This window comes from Babylonia areolata, chromosome 29 (genome assembly GCF_041734735.1).
Source record: "Babylonia areolata isolate BAREFJ2019XMU chromosome 29, ASM4173473v1, whole genome shotgun sequence".
Classification (NCBI taxonomy): Eukaryota; Metazoa; Mollusca; class Gastropoda; order Neogastropoda; family Buccinidae; genus Babylonia; species Babylonia areolata.
The window spans coordinates 24995214-25018379 of record NC_134904.1 but is presented as its reverse complement, the minus strand read 5'-3'; the positions used below and the strand labels follow the sequence as shown (position 1 = coordinate 25018379).

The 23166-nt window shown below is 41.4% G+C and overlaps 2 protein-coding genes across 2 annotated transcripts in view; one reads left to right on the top strand and one right to left on the bottom strand.

Moving 5' to 3' along the window:
• LOC143302257 (DNA excision repair protein ERCC-6-like) overlaps positions 1–15103 on the top strand; it is a 139389-nt gene extending 124286 nt beyond the window's left edge. Inside the window, exon 21 of the mRNA XM_076616847.1 lies at positions 2334–15103. Coding sequence (XP_076472962.1) covers positions 2334–2463 — 130 coding nt within the window. The 3' untranslated portion in view covers positions 2464–15103. The remainder of the gene's footprint in view (positions 1–2333) is intronic.
• Positions 5613–23166, bottom strand: part of LOC143274621 (uncharacterized) — a 70225-nt gene continuing 52671 nt past the window's right edge. The window contains exon 17 of the mRNA XM_076578491.1: positions 5613–17433. Within this exon, the coding sequence (XP_076434606.1) occupies positions 17319–17433 (115 nt within the window). The 3' untranslated portion in view covers positions 5613–17318. The remainder of the gene's footprint in view (positions 17434–23166) is intronic.

Below are 23166 nucleotides of genomic sequence, written 5' to 3'. Positions count from 1 at the left end.
GTCTGGCCTTAAAAGTAATTAGTTGATATTTAGAGAGTGGGAACAGAATAGAATCTTCCCTCTCTTTGCATTGCAACAAGTAGTGTCATATTGATTTATTTCATAATGAATAGACATCGATTTGTAGTTGTAGCACACAGCAAGATTCAGCCAGTTTGAAACAAAAACATACACTTTGACTTGTGACTTTAATTCTGCAGGATGCATACATACTATTACTGGTAAATGATAATGTAAATTATCTTTTGTAATTGATGTTAGCGATGTAATCATGATGTCATCTTTGCACAGTCGATGTTATATGTGCTTTCTGGAAGCATTCCAAGTGTTGTCTGGTATTCTCATTGTTATCCGTGCCATTTGTTCATAAACAAGAGAAGAAAAGAAAATTTAAGAAAAAAAAGATGTTTGATTGGGACTGAACCATGCAAGCTGTGCTTGAAAGTGAGATGATTTACCACAGGACCAAAGCACATCTGGCCACACTTATCCCAACATGATATTTAACCCCAAGGCTGCCTATATGATGAAATAACTCATCATCGCAAGCATATACGTTTCGCTGCCACAATGAAGAGATAACCCATCATCGAAATATTCTGACTTTTCCCTGGTTTGCATTCAGTTCATTGACAAAAATAGTGGTAGATTTAACTTGGGGAATCTTTCTAGATTCTATTCATAGCTAGAAACACCATCTATGTCATGAGGCTGTCCTTTATTTGAATGTTTTGGTTGTGTTACTGTCGTAGTGTTTGCCTGTCTCCTCTCCTTGCTTGCTCAACAAAATATCGGAATGACGCTGTGCTCAAGACATGCGATCGTGGCAAACTAAATCTACCAAAATTGCTTTCTTTAGCTGATGCTCAGAAAGAATTGAAGCGTAATTTCGAAGGAGAAGATGTTGGTAAACATTTACACGACGATTTGATAGAAAATATAGGGAGCAATCAAGAGAGTGGCCAAGATATGACTATCAGTAAGTGATGCCGGCTGTACAAGTGTAGCAGACGACAGAAAGTGACCAAATTTTTAGCAGGACATAGTGTGAGCGATTTTCTTGGCACTCAGCCAACGCAGTCTGATCAGAAGTGGATAAAGGTGACTGTGTGAGAGGGGTGAAGAGGAGGGCAGTGGAGACTGAGGGGGCATGGACTCACATCCATTTTATCACTTGGAGAAGTCACAATGCATTGTGTATCTATCTATTTTTTTAAATTTTTTTATATTGTGGTTGTTCTTGTAAGATTTTGTATGTGCAGATATCCATTTGTCCAGAAAAAATTATATTTTAGTGCAAATTACTTAATGTTTGTAATGAACAAGTTGAAAATGTGACAAAAAACAAAACACTGTTTTCAAAACAACAGCATGCCACTGAAAATATATAAAATGGGAAAACATCATGTGTTTTGTATTCTTTATTCGTTTACATTTCAGAAAATATATACTTTTATTTGGTCAAAGTGTCTTTCAGTATCAAGCATCTTCTATCTGGAATTCCCTTCCTCAGGGTCTATATCACTTACCAGTGTCGTCCTCTTTCAAAGCAAACTGAAAACCCACCAAACAGCTTTTTGGGTGTGATGAAGCATAGCTGTTTGTCTCAGTCTTCCTCCTCCCACCCACACCACTTTTTTTTTTTTCTTTTTCTCCTCCCTCTACTGAAATCATTGTGTGTGTGTGTACCTGTTGGCGGGTGTTTACTGATTGTGTGTTTGCACATATGAGTGTGCGCGCGCTTTGTGTGTGTGCATGTGTGTGTGTGGGGCATATTTTGTACCTGTGTGTGTGTGTTTGTGTGTGTGTGAAATTGTTCATATCTGCAGTTTGTAGTATTGTCTGGGTGTATTTTGATATGCACATATTATGTGTTGTTTTCCATGTGCAGACAGTTAGAGGTATATTTTATGCACTATTGTAATGCATTGTTTCATGTGAAGCGCTTAGAGCCCATTATTTGCACCATATAAATACTACTATTAAGTATTATTGTTATTATTAAATACAGCTTGATCTGGAAGACCTACAACTCACCAGTAGTATGAGTGGAAAGATTTTTTTCACTATGTTTATTCCAGATTTGGTATTGACAAAGTATTTCCAGAGAAAATGAATTTGTTAAAGTTCACAATTGACACACGGACAGCTGAACACCATGTTATTACATAGACTCACTTTGTACAAGTGAATCAAAAATAAAATTGTGTTTGAATGCCCCCAAATGAAAAGTGATAATAGCCAGTCCTCTTACATCTGTATGTTATTGTTTTGAGATGGAAAGTACAAAGGTATGTCTAACAGTTTCCATGTGTTGGTGGTTGCACTTGCAGGCAGCTGTACAAACAGAAGCAGTACCCAGCAGCCCTGGAGAAGTGCCAAGCTGCCCTGGCCTTGATGCATCACCCTGAGCTGCAGGCTATGGTGGACAAGATCCAGGGCAAAATCAACCAGGGTTTGTAACCCCTTCATTTGCTGGAAAAAGTGGATCATCGGTTTCACAGATGTATTTTCTGTTGCCTCTGCCATTTTCTTTTGACTATAGCTTTGAGTTTTAACTGAGTCTGTGCAAAGGTTTTGGGGTTAAATTGAAAGTTTTGTTGTTGTTTTTTTAAATCAAGACATTGGGCTTGAAACATTTATTTTCATGAGATCAGTGGCAAACTGTTTCTTTGTTGTTGATTTTTGTGTCACATACTTGCACTCTGCACACATGAGTGTTTTGAGCCTTTTTGTGGAGGTCATGAGCAATGTTTTAGATGATGCTTTCTTCACTAATCAGTGTAGTCACTAGATTAGGTAAAAACTCCATTGATCAGGGTAGGACTGAGAGAAAGCAGCAATAAACACCCCTTTTTCAGTTTTTTTTTCTGACACTAGTTAAAACTTCAGTAGGTGACCGTTTACTATGGAAACAAACCAATGGTCATGGTTCCATTCATAAAGGTTTTGTATATTTTCAGTTGGAAAAGGGTGACTTAGGGTCCATTTTCCATGAAGAGCCTTTTGAGAACCTTTGAAATCTGGTGTGCAGGGAAATATGTACAAGTTCACTGATATTTTTCCCCTTTTGTGACTTCCATTCTGGCTAAATTGGATACATTTTTCCTGTTTGCTCCAGCAATGTACACATGTAAAAGAAAGCTGTTCAAAGGCACTACTCACTCCTTTCATCCGTTTTTATGTCAGGTCCAAGTCTGACAATTTAACAGTTTTTATTATATATATATTTTTTTTTTTATACAAGTACATGTACAATTTGAGCTTAAAACAAAAATAGATAGATTCAGACTAATCAAGCCATGCACTCCCATCACCCATTGCAACAATAATCTGCAAAGGTTCCTGCAACGTATCATTCCAGATTCTGGATGTCATTTTGACTTGTGAAGGATTCAGGTCAGCATGTGTGAAGTGGATTATATGATGTATCACTGTTCTTCTAGAGTTTTGGTGATTCAGAGCTGCATGCTAGTGATTCGGTACTATTAAGGTGATTCAGAACTGCATGCTGGTGATTTGGTACTGTTGTAAGGTAATTCCATGCAATTCAGTATTTTGGAGGGTATGCTTGCTTTATAGACGCTCAGTGTATGTGCATCTTAAGTTTTGTGATTTAAATATATATCATGTCTGTGCATCTGATTCTATCTCTGCTTTTCGCTCATCTCTAAAAACTCATCTTTTTAAAACCTATCTAAAAGCACTCTCGGCTTCCTTCTTCTCCAATACCATCCATGCCAGCTCAGTTTGGATGAATGAAAAGTGGGAGAGGGAGAGTGGGGGGGAGGGAGGTGTTTTGAGAAAGAGTGGTCATGAATGATTTATGTAATTTGTAATATTTTCTTTAATCATTTCATGTAAAGCGCCCTGAGCTCTTAGAGAGAAAGGGCGCTATATAGATATACATTATCATTATTATTACAGCGTGGGTATTGTATGGAGGCGCTGTGGCAGATTAAGTAAAGCGTTGACTTTTGATCAAGTGTTCATCAGTGATTGGGGCTTGGGGCCCTGTTTCTGCAAGGTGTTATGTTTTTGGGAAAGGCACTTAACTCTGATTAATGATTAAAAGTGTAGGATATTTGGAAAGAGGAAGTGCAGTTGATGGTGAAGAGCATCCATCAATGAAGCAAGTGATCCTGGACTTTATTACAGATGTGATGTGTTTAAAGATAAATGCAGGGAAATGTTGAATATCAGACATGTTCTGATGACGAAGTTTGTGAAGGATGCCAAGTAATGATCTTCCTCGTCTTGAACAGTGCCTGTTTTGTTAGGAACAGCAGTGAGGGCCTCACAGAGGGAGACAATGTCATGGATTGTAGTTACACTGAAGAATAGGGATAAAGCATGATGAGATTATAACTGATGTATAATTAGTAATTTTGTGATCAGGAATTTGATGGGTCTAAATCAGTTGTTATGAGTTGGTATAATCTATATTGTGAATAAATAATGCAAACAACAGTGGTACCTGAAGCTTATTGAGTCATTTGTGTTGTAAGGCATTCCTCGCAAAGTTGTTGGAAATGACATTTTCTGGTTCAGGACTGCTAGAGGTATTATTCTTGTAAATACCTGATCTAGAACTTCAGTGGAGAACAATGTATGTGCTGCAAGCACTAAACAGGCTGTGTTGATTAGAAACAACATGGTTAGATTGTCATTTACAGTTTGCTGAATTCCTATACATGTTCTGGTAAGCACTTCTGTGGCAGTACACCCATTGTAAAGCCCGTAAACTGTTCTGTAGTGGTATCATTTTCCCCTCTTCAGTCAAGAACAGTGTCAAGTACATGCATTTTCATCTTGTTTTGAGTGTGGGGTTATTCCTGTGGACAAGTAAAAACATATAAAAACAAACAAAAAATAACAGTGATTTTTAATGGTTCAAATTTATAGCAGGAAGATAAGTTTGGGATGGTTGTTCAATTTTAGTTCTTGGTGGTTAATTTTTTGCTTGGCAAGTGTAGTATAAGGCAATTTTTAATGTCAACCAGCATAGTGGCTGTAACAATGCCAGTTTAAACTTGAAAAGACAAGTCTGATTTTAGTGTTGATGATGATATGGATACTTAATATAGCACCTATCCTCAGTCAAAGACCAAGCTCCAAGCACTTTACAAACATTTGCACAACAGGCTGCTTACCAGGGTAGAGCTGACTGACAGTTGCCATTGGGCACTCATCATTTGTTTCCTGTGTCATTCAGTCGGGTTTCAGTCACGCACATATTCACACACATACAGCCATGTAACATGTATGACCATTTTTTCTGTTTACCCCACCATGTCAGTAGTGATACTCCTTATTCGAGGTTGTGCACGCTGGAAATATTCTTGTTTCGATAACCCACTGAATGCTGACATGGATTACAGGATCTTTAATGTGTGTATTTGATCTTTTGCATGCGTATACACGTGAAGGGGGTTCAGGCACCAGCAGGTCTGTACATACATTGACCTGGGAGTTCGGAAAAATCTCCACCCTTTGTTACAGGAAGAAGCTGGGTGTACTGCACAATAAGACATGTGCAGTTGTCAAGTGAAGGTTTGTTTCTTTCTGTCCAGTCAAGCTGCCTCAATACACACAGCACTTAAAAGAAACTATGATGGTGTAAACATTTTTATTGGATATATATATTCATCTAAATAATTGTACATAAGATAAATATACATTTCAGCAAGAATATACGGTGCAGCTACAGCAACAGCAGTGCATCATGACATGGTTATGAAAGACACTGGCTGACAAGGTGTCATTCTTCTGTGACCTGACAAAACAATCTCTAACAACGATATAAACACCATCTATCAGTTAATGAACAAGGAAGGGAGCAAATTGTTGACATTTCATGCTAAAAAGGGTGTGAGCTGTTGATGTTTATTACAAGTTTTTAATATCAGTATTCAAGATTTATTCACACCCTAAACTTTCCTATCCAAATCACACTTGTGTGATCTCCAAAACATGGATTATATGTTATCACCCACTGGAACAGACCAGAAAGGTGGGGGAAGGGGGTGGGGGGATAAATCTCCCTGCACATTTCATCACAGCAAATATCTGAAGATGTCAAATCCTGTTAATAAAAAGGGTGGGTTATGGTTGAGATGCTGGTGTCGGTACAAAGGATACCCAGCAGACCAAAAATCAAAATGCTCAGGCAAGTTTTCCTTTTGGCTAAGCTGTGTTTCATTAATTGATAGCAGAAGCACATGGAATTGTGATATGGAGTTTTGTTTTTGGGGAAAAACCTCTTGTGGCGACTTTGATTTGGGCAAAAGAATATGCTACTGACACAAACACACACAAGTTTTGATCTACTGCAGATTTGGATCCAAGGAACAAGCAACAGGAAGAGGCTGCCTTTCCAGTAGAAGTTACCAGAGGTACACAGAAGATAGAATCCTACAGATTGGTGATAATGTGTTGTTGCAAAAATAAAAAATGTGAAATTTTCTTCAGATATATGCTCACTCCCAAACACTGCCATTCACACACTCAAGGTGTTCGTGTTAAATGCTGGCTTGATTACTACCACAGTTTGATAATCATGTTAATCTGCACAACCTTCTACTTATCTAACAAAATGCTCATCACCCTGAATAAATCTTCAAAATTCCTGACAATCTAGTACTTTGTGGAGAATAATTATTAATGAAAACAAAAGACTTATTTAGTCTAAAATACACCAATTGTTTCTTCTTGGTTTTGACATTAAATGAACCACAACCACTTCCAGATCGATATTTTGTAAAGTGCTCTTTCCTTAGACACACTTTTGTCATTCAATACAACATGAAAAACAACATTTTTTCAAATTTCAGTGTCTCAAAAATCTTTTCCAGGAAGAGATTCGTACAGTTCAATATCTGACATGATGATGATGAAGCTTTTAACTCCATGTCATTTGCAGTATTTGCACATGATGAAATTGGGAGACGTGACGCAAATTTTACATTTTGTGAAAGAAGATGTAATGAAATTTTTTAAACAAAAAAATTATCAAAATGACATTTTAAAGACAGAACTTGCTGGGCAGGTGGCACTTCACCATTCTGTTGTTTGTGAGATGACAGCTCTTGTGCTTAGAAATGTAAGATCACACAGTGATTACCCCTTATAGTTTCACTTGATCAGCTTTAAAATTATCGAATACCTGGATAGTTCTGTATAGCGGACAGCAACTCTTTAAAAAGGAACACATACAAAAATGAATAAATACAAGAATCCAACCCTAGTGACTAGTACTGAGGTAAGTTGGGTTTTTTCCCCGCCATGTGAGAAACATTTCAAAATGACTAGATTGCAAAACCAATCAATTATTGCTCCTTCTTGTTACATCAGGAAATGTAATTATTGTATTCAACAAGAGTAATTGAAAAGTTGCAATTTTAATTATCTGTTTTAAACATTTCTGTAATGTTAATGTATTCTAATGGATTGTGAAAACAAATCAGTTAGAAAATTTATCTGGAAACTTTTTCGCCTATTTCATACATATCAAATGATATTTACATACAAATATCTTTTGAACAGAATTCTCAGTTGCAGTCTATCGGTAAATGCAGAAATTATTTCACATAAGTGCATACCCTGAACAATGAAATGCCAAAACAGGTCCCAAGCTAAGAGCCGGCTTGATTGACATAATTACGAAAATCGTGTGTTGGCAATCTACACATCCTCCAATACCTCAGTACTCTGTATTTGTATTTCTTTTTATCACAACAGATTTCTGTGTGTGAAATTTGGGCTGCTCTCCCCAGGGAGAGCGCGTCACTACACGACAGCGCCACCCTTTCTTTTTTCATGCATGCAGTTTTATTTGTCTTTCCTATCGAAGTAGATTTTTCTGCAGAATTTTTCCAGGAACAACTCTTGTTGCCATGGGTTCTTTTACATGCGCTACGTGCATGCTACACACAGGACCTCGGTTTATCATCTCATCCGAATGACTAGTGTTCAGACCACCACTCAAGGTCTAGTGGAGGGGGAGAAAATAGCAGCAGCTGAGCCATGATTCGAACCAGTGCGCTCTGATTCTCAAGCTTCCTAAGCGGATACATTACCTCTAGACCATCACCCCACTTTGAAAATATCCGTACCTGAATTGACAAGCAATAAAAATATAAAGCATTAACTTGAGGCAAAACCTAGCAGGTATAAAAGCTCCTGTTGATCTTAGAAAAAAGGCATGCCAAACTTGTTCTCTCCAAAAAAACATACACCACAGTCTTGTACCTATGTACTCACATTTCAGTGTTGACTTTCTCTTTTCTGAACAACACAACATAATGCTGGTCCAAAAGTACTCATACACAGCAGTTCATTCTCTCCATTATGGAATGGAAATGAATAAGTCAAAGGATAATATTCAAATCAAAGCACTCCAAATAAACACTAACAATGAATCAAAAATAGAATATAAGTGTACAGATACGCATCTAAAGGTCAACACATCCCACTGAGTGTTTTTTCACATTCATATTGTATCCACAGCACAATGAGAGTATGGAGAGATAACCTAAAAAGAAAAACCCACACAAAAAAATTCTCAAAAAACCCAACAACAACAGAAGACAGACAAAATACATTCAGTCTGATACATCTGGAATCCATTAAGTGCAAATTAAAAAAAAAAAAGGTACCCAGCAAATGCAACTTATACTTAATTAGTCATGAACAGAAAACGTACTTGAGGATCTAAACAGTACACAACATTTGGAATTCATATAAGTATTAAAGAAGCCCAGATTGTCTTAATGTTAAAATAGGCTGACCTAAACATTTGTGGTTTTCAAATGCATACAACTATTAAGTTATACACATAACTATATACTATGGTTGACAAACTGTTTATTGTTGCTTATTGTCCAGCCAACCGCACAGGCCCATGTCAGGACTGTCGAACAAATTATTAACTGCATCAACACAACGTTTGCATCTACAAAACAAAAACAAACAAAAAAATCAAGACAAAAGCATAGTTCATGACACATTATCCTAACCATTTAGCTCCTTATGGCAAATAAAATAAGGCCATGCTGAGGATGTCAACCCTTCTGCTTAATTCATCATCCCCAGATTTAGAAAATCATAAAGGAAAAAATACTTCAAAGCCATACAAAAAATACATAAAAAAGTATGCACTAATGATAATAATAATAATGGTATTTATACAGCGCTGAAGAGACAAATCAAAGCGCTTTCACACCAGTCATTCACACGCATGCATAACTCTAAAACTGGAGAAACTGAACACAAGGAAGAGGCAGAGAAGGGAGGCTATTTTGGGAAGAGGTGGGTTTTAAGGCCAGACTTGAAAGAGCTGAGTGTGGAGACTTGACAAAGCGAAAGAGGAAGTTCATTCCAATTGCAAGGTCCAGAGACACAGATAAAGAACGGCAACCAACAGTCGAGTGTTTGAATCTGGGTATGTGTAAACAGAGTGGATCCAAAATCAATCGTAGCAAGCGAGATGGACTGTAGAGGTGAAGGCAGCCGCAGAGATAGGAAGGGGCAGATTTGTGAATACATCTATAACATAGAGTGCTGATCTTGTACTTTATTCGGTGTGAGACAGGGAGCCAGTGGAGATGTTGCAAAAGAGGAGTGATGTGCTCAGATCTTTCTTTCTGAGGATGAGTCGGGCAGCAGAGTTTTGTATGCTCTGAATGGATGAAGCAGGCAAACCAGACAGTAGAGAGTTACATTAGTCAAGGCGAGAGAGAATGAGAGAAACAAGAAGTCTGGATGTTGCGTCAGTGGACAGATATTTCCGGACGGAACTGATGTGCCGCAGTTGACAGTAGCAGGATTGACATGTCTGACTGATACTGGCAAATAACACTGCAGAATGGGGAGCTAGTGCCCATCCCAGTGTTTACAATTTCACTACCTAATCGCCAGAGCAAAACAGCACAGATAGTACATCATAGACTGGAAAAGAAAAAGTGTTGTATTACTCATTTTGTCACAACAGATTTCTCTGTGTGAGATTCAGGCTGCTCTCCCCAGGGAGAGCGCGTCGCTACACTGAAAGCACCACCCTTTTTACTTTTACTTTTTATTCTGCACGTAATTTTGTTTTCCTATCGAAGTGGATTCTTCTGAAGAATTTAGCCAGGGACAATCCTTTTGTTGCCGTTGGTTCTTTTATGTGTGCTTAGGGCATGCTGCACATGGGACCTTGTCCAGACTGTCACACACTCCAGAAATCTGGGCAAGCCCAAAAGTCAGGAGACGTGGACTTTTAGGGTCGACACCGCGCAACACACTCCCAAGAAGGACGCAGAAATCCGTGTACGATTTTACAACTTTTATTCACACAATCACACACATATGGGTACAGGACCTACTTCCTAAGCTATCCCCAAACCCAAACCCTTGCCCCCACCTAACTCTAAACCACCCCTCCTTAACCCACCTTTAACCCCCACTGGGACAAAATATAGAAAAGAAAAAAAAACGAACCAAACACATACACACTCGCACATTCACTGCACAACCGGCAACGCTCATTTAAAATCATCTGTCACTCGTTGACGGACTGAAAAATCCCTGCTCCAGGCTGAGAGTCGAACGCTAACTACAATCTCTCCCCCGACGTCCAGCTCACCCACAGAGTACCCCACCAGATGAGTCCGGGAGGTCGCGGCAAACAGGGCAGGCTGCAGTCGAAGGTCGACACCGAGGGACGATCTGGATCCCCAGGGTGCGACCCCAGGGTTTCGTGTCAGCGCTCGGCTCCTCAGGTGGAAGACCCCGAGGGGCGACCTCGGAGCTGGGACAGCAGAGCAGTCGATTTGCCGCTACTTGCGTCGGGGAATGCAGAACAACGCCCTGGAACCACCAGTCAACCTTGGGACAGCAGGGCCGTCAGACGTCGTCGCCTGAGTCGAGGAACGCGGAACCACATTGCAATGAGACCTCAATAAACAAACAAACAAGCAAGCTCACGACAGCTTGTGATGGGCAAAGGTGGTGACTTGGGTGGGACCTTCAGCCGGGCACTGCAGCCTCTGCTCACCGGCTTGCTAAAAATCAGGCAGAGGTTCTGGCTGGCCAAGAATTCCTCTCCATTAGCCTTCCGGGCCTCTGCCACAAGGTCCGCCCTCTCTGACGTCTCAGAGTCAAGTCGCCCTAATCACAGTCAGCTGCAGCCAGGTAAACGGCAGGTGAGCGCAAGTTCTATACTTGGCACGCTAACCGGCCAAAACACACATTGCACGCACTGCACTGCAGTTGCAGTCATGCCAATGTGACAAGAGCCCTCTCGCTCCTACAGAGCGGTGTGTGCACGTGCTGCACAACTCTTACACAGGTAAAACGAGTGTGCAGACACACGCTTTTACCAAACCAAGAGCATGTCAGAAAACATGATCTAGAGAAACTGGGATTCGAACTCCCAACCAGCGGAACTAACACCACTTTCACCGGCCACTGAGCCATACTAAATCGCTCGCACTTCCGCCTATACTTCTGCAGCAACGAAAGGTTGGGCTGATCCGTGACACAGACCACCACTCAAGGTCCAGTGGAATAGGAAAAAATACTGGCAACTGTGGGATTCAAACCAGCGCGCTCAAATTCTCTCGGTTTCTAGGTGGACGAGTTACCACTAGGCCATCACTCAAGGCTTACTCAAAAAAGAAAAAGAAAGTGGAATGGACTGGAAAGGCAGAAAAAGCAGACAACAATGACGGGAGAAAAAATGAAAAAATAAAGAGCATTAGATAAGAGGAAATTTCAAGCACAGAATTTCCAGAATGTGGGGATACTATGGTTGACAAATGCACGCACATGTATTAACTGTGTGCTTACATAAACATTTATGCGTGTGACATATGCACACAACTGTATAAATTATAGGCCTTGTTAAACATTAGGTGATGAGAAAGGCACACAAATACATGAACTTCAGGCTTAACTAAACATCTATGGTTGACAAATGCACACTGATGAATTTTTCTTTCTGTGTTCATGGGCTTGAACTCTAGCTTCAGTTTCCTCCTTCACTTACTTCTGCAAACGGACTACGATTTCACAACTGATGGAATTCCCATGTGTCTGTGGGCAGAAATTCTCCACTGAACGTGGCATGAAGATCCACAGGACCAAAAAGGGCTGTACAAAGAATCTGACGAATGCTCAGCAGTACACTGCACCAGCAGATAAGACGTCGGAAAACCAAGGCCAGGATTCAAACCACAGTGCCAAGGACATCCTCGCTGATAATTCAGACAAGTCATTTGTACAAGATCTTGAAGCCAAATGCCAGAACTAATCTTGCCACCTGCAAGTGCGAAAATGGAATGGGAAGAGTTGGATCAGAAACCTTGATGTGCTGATAGGAAAGAGCACCTTGGAACACAAGTTAGCCATCTAAGGAGATATTGTGTACACAACTTGTCACAAAACCTATGGAGTGAAAGAACCAAAGACAAGAACACCACCTCAAAAATCCAGGTGACAAGAAATAGACATCATCTGAAATGCAAAAAGAAAACTCAAGAAATGAATGAAGACTGCTTAAGAATTTGAGAAGCACGGCCTACAGAAACTTTGGAAAGACCTGAAAGCAAAGCACAGTGTCCTCAGTAAAGCAGAATCAGCAAGGAAGAAAAGGAGCAGAAAGAAGAAGACACAAGACTACTTCTTCCAAGACCCCTTTAAGTTCGCCAGGAAACTGTTCGAGCAGCCCAAATCAGGGACACAATGGACAAAGAAACATTTGAACAGCATCTCAGGAAAACATACTGCGATCCGCAAAGCAAGAAACCACTAGATCTCAAGGGATTCATCCCAGGAAACCAGAAGTTTGGCGATAAACCGCCAACCCTTAAGTACAGAAAGTGGTCAAGAAAGCCAGAGCCAAATCATCACCAGGGCCAAACGGAATACCACACCTGCTGTACAAGAAATGTCCTAAAGTACTTGAGTGGCTCCACAGAGTGATAAGATCAGCATGGATGAACCTGAAGATCAGCGACCAGTGGATGATAGCTGATGGTATGTGCATCCCAAAAGAGCAGAATTCAAGTACCATCAGCCAGTTCAGACCAATATCACTCCTGAACGTCAAAGGAAAAAATCTTCTCTGTCCTGGCTAGAAGACTGACAAAATACCTCACAGAAAATGAGCACCTGGATGTGTCAGTCCAGAAAGGCAGCATACCAGGAGTTCCTGGTTGTGTAGAACATGCCACAATGATTTGTGATGCAATCCAAAGAGGAAAGGAAGAGAAAAAGGACCTAGACGTGGTATGGCTGGATCTGGCAAATGTGTACAGGTCAGATCCTCATGAGATGATCCAACTGGCTCTTGAGATGCACCATGTACCAATGAACATCAGGGAAATGCTGAAGAAGTATTTCCATGGCTTCTCAATGTGGTTCACCACCAAGGAATACATGAAGATTGGATCAGTCTGGAAGTGGGCATAGCTACAGGCTGTGCAATTTCTCCATTCATGTTCGTGCTGGCAATGGAAGTGATCTTGAAGGTCTCAGTGAAGGGCACGGATCAAGCTGACCTCAGCAAAGGATACTAGATACCTCCTTTGAAAGCCTTCATGGATGACATATCAGTCCTTTCAACAAACGAGGATGACACCCGTGAAATACTGAAGCAGTTGGATGAGCAAGTTGCCTCAGCTGGGATGAATTCAAACCAAAGAAATCATGGAGCCTCTCACCATGTAAAGGAAAGGTAGTTGAAATGGTCACATTCACTGTAGTCAACCAAGCCATTCCAATGGTGTCAGACGAACCAGTCAAGAGCCTTGGAAGATCGTATGATGAGTCCCTGAAAGATACAAAAAGAGGAAAGGAAACCATGCACACAGCATAATGCCTGCATATCATACACCAGTGTAGCCTTCCTGACAAATGCAAAGTGTGGTGCCTGCAGTCTATGCTGATACCAAAGCTCCTGTGGCCTCTCCTGATATATGAAATAAGTTGTAGCACAGTCGAGTCAATTGATGCAAAGATCAAATACACATGTAAATGGCTTGGTGTCCCACCTGATCTCACTGATGTGGCACTCTACTGTCGCCAAGCAAAGTTGAGGCTACCTCTGAAATCCCTTGTCGAAGAATACAAGGTAGGGAAGGCAAGAATTCTCAGCATGCTTGAAGACTCAGGAGACAGTATTGTGAGATCTAACCAACCCAAGCTGAAGACTGGCAGAAAATGGAAAGTCAGGGAAGCAGTCAGTGCAGCGAAAGAAAGTCTTAAGATGAAGGAAATAATAGGGCACACCCAAACCATCTGACAGGGCCTGCGATCAACAAAGATGGAAAAGTGGTCCAAGGCAAAAGGGAAAGCAAAAAGAGACATTATTATACAGGAGAACAAGAAGGAAGAGGATGATAAAAGTCCAGAAGGCAGTCCAGCAAGGCCAGCAGGGGCAGTGGACAACATGGGAAAATGCACTCCAAAGGAGCCTAACTTGGAGCAACATGTGGAACATGGCCCCTCTGAGGATCAGCTTCATCCCAAGATCTGTGTACAAACTCCTTCCCTCAAATACAAACTTGGTGAAATGGGGGAAAGCAGAGGACCCTGGGTGCCCACTCTGCCATGGCAAACAAACAGTGGAACATCCTCAGCTCATGCAAAGCGTCGTTAGCCAAGGACGGTGCACATAAAGGCACAACCAAGTGCTAAAAGAAACTGCACACATGGTGAGCACTCACTGTCCAAGGAGCACCAACCCCACCAGAAGTTCCAGTAGAGTTCCTCTCTGCAGAAGGCAATGAAGTCTGGCCAGGAACAGCTGAAACATCCAAAGCATGGAAACATGGGCTGCTTGATGGTACTGAAGATTGGGAATGCACAGTTGACCTACCAGAGGGGAAGAAACACCTGGAAATCATCAGCAAGAGTGGCACGAAACCTTACACAGTACTCCACTGCAAGCAACAAAACAAGCGAATCTGCCCCATATACAACATATTGTGAAAATATTGAATGCATTTGCAAGGGTTGTTTAAAGGTAGAGCATGTTTCACCTGCTGTTTAGAAATGAAACCTTTTTTGCCTCCAGAAATGACTAAACATGTGCTACCAGTTTCAAATGTTAATTTTTTTGGGGGAAAAAGTTCTGTTTTTCAAAATGTTCTTTATTAAAGTTAGCTAGTTGTGTGTTAAATAGTCCAGTTGATTGTTTATTGTAGGTCCCCACATAATCCTCTTTTCAAATAATAATCTTTATAAGTATTGCATACACTATTTGATTATTGATTCATTTTCTGTCCTAATCCCGCTTCCCACATCCCCAATCTCTCACACTCTCTTCCAATATTGTTTTTCTTTCTCAATCACTTACACCCACCCTCTCCATTTTACATTTTGTACTCATCTTTTCCACATTCTGTTCTCTCTTTCTCTCATCCTTCCTCAATCCCCTCCCCCATCACCCCCTTTTCAGTTGAATATTTCTTCCCCTGCCATTGATTTTCACAAATGATGATTTCTAATTAATGATAATAATAATCATTATGACAGAAAAAATAGTAATACAAATAATGATAATAATGATATTTATTTTCAGTCTAATATCATCATCTTTGATGAACAGACTATAAATGAATAAACAAACTCATTGAACTCACTGTGCCATACAAAAGCAGAATGGAGGAAGCCCACATCTACAAGTCCTAGAAATATGCTAGTCTAGCCAGCAGCCTGAGAGAATGTAGCTTCCAAGCCAAAGTCCTCATCATAGAGATTGGAGTAAGAGGGTTTGTGGGCATCTCTGCCAACAGCCTCATGAAACAGCTGTCGATTTCTGACAGAGGGAGGACAAAGGCAATAGCAGACACAGCAGAAAAGAGTTCTAGCTGGATCTGGTCAAGGAGGAATGAAAGTAAACTTCATAAGAATTAAATTTCCCTACTCAAACAAGGCATATGATGGCTCAGTGGTTAAAACATCTACCAGAAAAGGTGACTCAGTCCTGAAGTGGTGACCATCCTGGAGGTGCAGGTTTGAACCTACTGAGGACCAGGGGGTAAAAAAGGCGGCAATACAAGGGCATCCAGGAGTCATGACCTGGGTGAGGCCGGGCCCCCTTAGAGTGTAAGAATTTAAGGGCGAAAACACTTGACTGAGGGGGGCTTCTTCTCTGAAGACCTTGTACTGTCCAGCTCTCCCTAGAGTTTCTTATCACTACAAATGGACTAACATGTATGACCATTGTTACCACCAGACTGGCAACAATACTGTGTTATGGGAATATTTGTGTTCCATAACCCCGCAAGAACTGACATGGTCTGATGGATCTTTAATGTGCATGTACAATCTTTTACATGTGTTTGCACACAAAAGGAATTGAGGAACTGGCATGTCTGCACATCTGTTGACCTGGAAGAAGAAGAAAAATTTGCCACCCTTTTCTCACTGGGTGCAAATACCAGGATTGAACCCAAGACTGTCAAATAAAAAAATTTAAAAATCAACACTTTAACCACTTGGCTATGGCACCCCTCTTACACAATATATGCATGAACTACATGCCTTCCTAAATATATTTGGTTGGCAACTGTGTTTGGCAACTATATGAATACAAATATACACAACCCCAATGAACTAAGGTCTACCCAAAGTTTTGTGGATGATAACTGCATACACTTCTTTAAAGGCCTACCTAAATGTGGTTGACAAATGTGCTCAGGTATGCAATCTACTCAACATACACCTAAACATGTGCTGTTATATAAAATTTAAAAAATGCAAGGCAGGAAAAATTGCATAAAAACCAGTTTTGTTCATCCAAGACAAATGCAAAACCCCCAAAAAAACAACAACAACAAAAAACCACATGATTTTATAGTCTCATTTTTCAGTCTTGCTGTGTTCAGACCTACAGACTTCTATTTCCTTTATGACATGGTTTCACTCAACTGGACTTTTCACAGAACTCATCAGTCTTTTTATTGCACACTGATAACAAAGTAAGGGACTCTGAATAAAGTTCATCAGCATTCACATCCCTTTAAAAGCAAGCAAGAACATGTCACTAACAATGCCCCCCCTTCCAAAATAGTGAACAGTACATGGTGTCATTAAGGTGGGTAGATAGTGCACAGGGTCCCTCTAATTATAGAAAAGAAAAATCATTTGAATACAATGGCAGGATGGTACTCCTGTGGTTACACAGCCCATCAGAAAAGCTAAGTGTGCTCAGTCATTGCCACTCATGTTGGTCTGAACACAGTGGAGTCACAGTGAACACAGTTGTCCATGTACATCAGGGGACAATTGGGAAGCGGCCTGTCAAGACAAGTCATGAACAGTTGGCTTCAACGAAGAAATCGAGATCCACAGAGGGAGCTTGTGCTGTCTCCTGACAGGGACTTGCGATGGTGCGCACTCTTCAACAGGTTCACAATCAGAGCTGTCCATCCTGTCTGATGACTGCACACATATGTTAACATGGGTTATATCCATTTCCTTCACACACTGGTTGCTCACAGAGAGCTGAATGGACCCAATGTGCTTCCTAAACACATGCATCTTGTCATCTTTCACTGGTGAGCACTTATCTATTTTCTTTTTAAAGAACATTATGCCCAATTATATATCCCTGATTTTAAAAAAAAGTGATATTTGGAAACAAATTAGCACAAAGGCCAGAAAAAAATACCTCTGTGGCAAAGATTTTTTTTTTTTAACAATTGTCAGCAGTCACGTAAATGTATTACTCTTTCAATGTCTGCCAGTGACATGAAATTTTAGAAATACCAAGAAAAATAAAAGAATCCATTTAAAAAATGGCAATGTATATGACAGATTTAAAAAGGGAAAAAGACTGAGATCAATTCCTGGCAATCATCAAGCAGCAAATTTGAAGAATGCAATCACAGATCATCAAACATGCCCCCTTTAAATCTTGCCCTCAAACCCTTGTTTGATGTTTAAATCTGATTATCAATAACTGCCCTTATATTTATAAACCAGACTGGTAGTCGAGCTTCTGACTGCTGATTTGTCACTGCTGTTACCTTTTATTCCTTTATGAAATAACAGACCAAAAATGTAGCAGACACCTAAATGTGTCTAAAATGTAGCTGACATTACAAACTGGACAGTCTGAGGTCAGCAGGTGAGGTGTTGGTCACCCCAGGTCATCACACTGATAAACATACAGAACATACAAAATATATTATAACTCCCATGTTACACTATGGAAAAAAGATTTTTCTGTTTGAATCTGATTTTTGCATTTCCATTGTACGCTCCACAGTGCTCATGGACTAGCAGTGTAAAAAAAACCAAGGCAAGGGAAACTGAGAATGATTCAACACATCCTGAAAACAGCTGGCTAGAGATCAGCAGACCTTTCAGTCAACTTACCAATAAATCAACTCTGTATTCAATAGATAGTAGACCTGCACTTATGCAGTTCAGATGATATATGATCAAAAAAGAACACAACACCATTTTGAGCTTTCGGAGCTCTGACACTCCTTCTTCAGCAGCTATTTTATTTATGTCAACAGTTGTCGTCACGGCACATGTCACAGCTAACAGAAAGAAGAATGATAGAACGTCACGACATATGTCACTGATAAAACAATGAAAAAAACGTCACAACACACTCACAGATTAAAGATAGAAAAATGAAAAAACGTCACGGCACACATGAGAGGGAGAGAGGGAGAGAGGTTGTACTGGGTTGAAGAGAGGGAGAGAGGTTGAGGAGGGAGGGAGGGAAAGAGGGAGAGAGAGAGAGAGGGGAGGGAGGGAAAAAGAGAGCGGAGGGAGGGAAGGAGAGAGGGAGGGAGGGAAGTAGGGAGGGGGGAGGGAGGGAGAGGGAGGCAGCTGAAATATCCAGGACAGGTGAGTGTTTTTCGACTCTGTTTTAAAGAATCGTCTTTCCTCCAAGTCCTCCAGGTATTCAACAGGGCCACTACTGGTGCAGGAAGATGAGGGACAGATTCCTGAAGAGGCAACCATCACCAACTGCCCCAAAGGGATTAAAAACGTTCAGACCATTAGGGTAGTTGGTGCGCAGCTTCCACCTCCAGAATCTCTCTCCCCTTCCTGATCTTGGGATTTTCTGAGTGGACCTGTTCTATAACAGTGCACTTCATGTCTTCTACACTGTGATCTGACTGTCAGAAGTGTCTTGCAACCAGGGGAAGTTTGTTCTCATCTTCAGTAGTACACCGAATGTTGTACCTGTGGTTGTAGAACCTCTTCCAAACAGACATTTCTGTCTCCCCCACACACTGTTGCGCTCTGCATTTTTCACAGTCTATCAGGTATACAATGTTGGAGGACTTGCAGGTGATGCCATCTCTGATGTGGAATGTTTCCCCCAGTCACAACGCTCTCAAAAGTTGTGGTTTCTTTGAGGTGACTGTTGCACAGGACACAAACCCCACACTTGTAACAGCCTTTGTTCTCCCCCAAAGTCACAGTAGTTTTGGGCAGCTTTGATGGCATCAGCATGTCCCTGATGTTCTTACAGTTCCTTTCCAACAATGGGAGGTTCTGGAACAGCCTTCTTCATCCTGTTGCTGGTGTGAAGAACTGGCATGTACGTCTTCAGCCAGTGTGACAAAGATGGATTCCTGGGATTCTGTCTGATCACGAATGGCACTCTGGTCATACTGGTTTTGTCCTTGTGGTATTCCAAAGTGGCGACACGTTGTTTTGAGGACACTGCACTGATAGCATCATCTATCAGTTTGGCTGGGTATCCCCTTTTCCTCAATTTGCATTTGAGATCCTGACATCTTTGTTTGAAATCTATTTCCTCCGAACAGATTCGTCGATAGTGGAGGCACTGGCTGTATGGTATTTTCCGAACGCAGTGGCGTGGGTGACATGAAGGGTAGGATCATGGATGCATCTGTGTCTTTGATGTGCAGATCCGTCAATGTACCATCTTCTGTTATGCTCATGCACACGTCAAGGAATGGCACGTCCTTTCTCCCGATGTTTGCAGTGAATTTTATTGTGGGATGCTGTTCGTTCAGCCACGTGATGAATCTGTGCAGTTCATCCTCTCCATGCAGCCAGAGCATGATCACATCGTCAGTGAAACGCTTCCAGGTATCTGATTCAATGTTCCATGGACAAGTGCTGATGAACATCTTCTCCAACCACCCCATGAAGATGTTCGCTATGGATGGCGCCATGGGAGTACCCATGGCAGTACTGAACGGCTGGTGGTAGATTTGGTCATTGAAACTGAAGACAATGTTTTTCAGAATGTGATCAATTACTCTCAGGATCATTCCAATCAGTCGGCAGTCTGGTGCAAGTTCAGCAGAAAAAGTGTCTGACAATGACACAGAGACTTCATCGTGAGGAATGTTACTGTAGAGCCCCACATCTATTGTGACGATCAGTGCTTCAGGTGGCAGTGGTTGGTACTTCTTCCTCCAGTTCTCCACTGTTTGAAGAAAATGGGTGGTATCTTTCAGATAGGATGGAAGACTTTGTACCAATGGTTGCAACCAAAAGTCCACTAATTTAGACAGTTTCTCAGTGGGTCCTCCACATCCTGACATGATGGGCCTCCCTGGTGGTTTCTCTTTACACTTGTAGACCTTTGGCAAGTGATAGAAAATGCTCGTTCTCGTTTCATCTTCAGTGAGTATGGCCCATCTGTAGCAGTCGACATCAATGAACCCCCTGTTGTGGAGCTCCTCCACAATGTTATTCCACTTGCGTGCAATGGACACTGTAGGATCATGAGAGAGGCGCTGGTAGTTGTCTGTGTTGTTCAGTTATCTGAGTGCTTCTGCTTCGTAGTTGCTGCAGTCTTGCACTACTGTAGCCCCTCCTTTGTCTGCTTTAGAGATTCTGATCTGATGATTCTGAACCATGTCTCGAAGTTCAGACAATGCATGTCGACAGTTCCTGTTCAAATTATGTTTCATCACTCAGGGAGGAATGTGTCCTGCTACCATGGAAGTGATGGTATCACAATAGGCATCTAAGCCGTTACCACGTTCCTCCGGTGGGCACCACATTTTCTTCTCGTAGAATTTGAATGCCTTGGGGATTTGTGCAGGTATGTCATCACGATGGAAGAACTCTCTGAGACATAACCTTCTCTCTCCTTCTTTTATGTCCCAGAGCAATTCTGCTTCATTGACAGAAGTTGGTGTGGGACAAAACTTAGAACCCAGTGACAGCACATAACGTTGTTCTGCAGAGAGTTGTACTGATGATAAATTTATCACCTGGTTGGGTTCAGGCTCTAACACAGTGTTACACCTTTGGAAATGACGATTCCGTCCTTTTAATGTGAATGAGCGCTGGTCTGTCCTAAAGCCTGGAGGAATTTCAGGTCCGTACCTATTGATGGAAGTGGGAGATCTGTCTTTACTGCTTTAGCTGATAAATAGCTGTGTGTGAGTACTGACCTGTGCAACTGAGCAATGAGACACAATTTGGCACCCTTAAACAGCTTCAGGTTCGGATGAATGTATTTCAGTCTTTTCTGATGGCTCATCTTCTAGAAATCCCCTGTCGCAACCCAGAGACTTATCCAATCCTGGGATTTCAGCCCCTTTTGAAGACTCGTTTTCTAGAAATCCCCTGTCACAGTCCAGAGACTGATCCAATCCTGAACTGATTTCTGTCTCTTCCGAAGGTTTGTCTTCTAGAAATCCCCTGTCCAAACTTCCTGAATAATTTGAAGACTTGTTTTCTAGAAATCCCCTGTCATAGTCCAGATACTGATCTAATCCTGAACCGATTTCCGTCTCTTCTGAAGGTTTGTCTCCTAGAAATCCCCTGTCCAAACCTCCTGAACAGGTTTCAGTTTCAACAGGTGTGCAGTCTTGATCCTCAATGGGTGAAGAGTGTTGCTCGTGGAATCCTCTGTTACACTCATTTGAATCATTGAGTGAAGTGTTGGATTCTGTTGAAGTGGTTTCACAAGCAAATAGAGAGACTGACATATGTTGATTGGTATTTCCGGCTTTGGAAAAGCTAATGTCCTGAACCGAACTTTCTCCATGGCTACGTCGACTTAGTAAGGCTTGATTGTAAACTGTCACAGTTACATTTTGACAGGCTCGAGCACTGAGTAGAGAGAACTTTTTCTTTTTTTCTCTCTTCACACTCATAATGTATTCTTTTTGCATTTGTTTTCAATGTGGCAAGGTGTACTTGAAGATCTGATGATTCAGATGCTGTCTTGACATTTGATTGCACCCTAGATGTTAGTTCCTCAAATTCAGCATACAATACACTGACTTCTTTTTCACAGAACTCCTTACAACATTTGATGATATGCAGCTCTGTTTCCGCTACAAGAGAAGAGATGAAGTTATGAGGGGCGGACGGAGGAAGTGCAGAATGTCCAAATTTCAAAAAGAATCCCTTTGGTACAACATTGTGCATAACACAATGTGACAAAGTTCAGGTGACTGCTATACCGTGATATCTTCAATAAGACAATTGACGCTTTTCTCATCTATCTATCCATCCCAGATCCAGATCTACTGGATACAGTTTTGGTCAGAATGGGTGTGGCGTTTTAACACAAAAATGGAATGGATGAAACAGTTTGTTGTTGAGAATGAATAAAATGGTTATGGTGGAGCCAAAAAGGATTCAAAACGTGTTCACACACCGAAGTGGCTAGACATAAGATCAAAAAAGAACACAACACCATTTTGAGCTTTCAGAGCTCTGATGCTCCTTCTTCAGCAGCTATTTTATTTATGTCAACAGTTGTCGTCACGGCACATGTCACAGCTAACAGTAAGAAGAATGACAGAACGTCACGGCACATGTCACAGATAAAACAATGAAAAAAACATCACGACACACTCACAGATTAAAGACAGAAAAATGAAGAAAACATCATGGCACATGAGAGGGAGAGAGGGAGGGAGGGAGAGAGGTTGGTACTGGGTTGAAGAGAGGGAGAGAGGTTGAGAAGAAGAAAGGGAGGGAGGGAAGGAGAGAGGGAGGGAGAGAGGGGGGGAGAGAGGGAGGGAAGGAAAGAGGGGGAGAGAGAGAGGGGGGAGGGAGGGAAGGAGAGAGGGAGAGAAGGAAGTAGGGAGGGAGGGAGAGAGAGAGGGGGAGGGAGGGAGAGAGAGGGGGAGGGAGAGGGAGGCAGCTGAAATATCCAGGACAGGTGAGTGTTTTTCGACTCTGTTTTAAAGAATCGTCTTT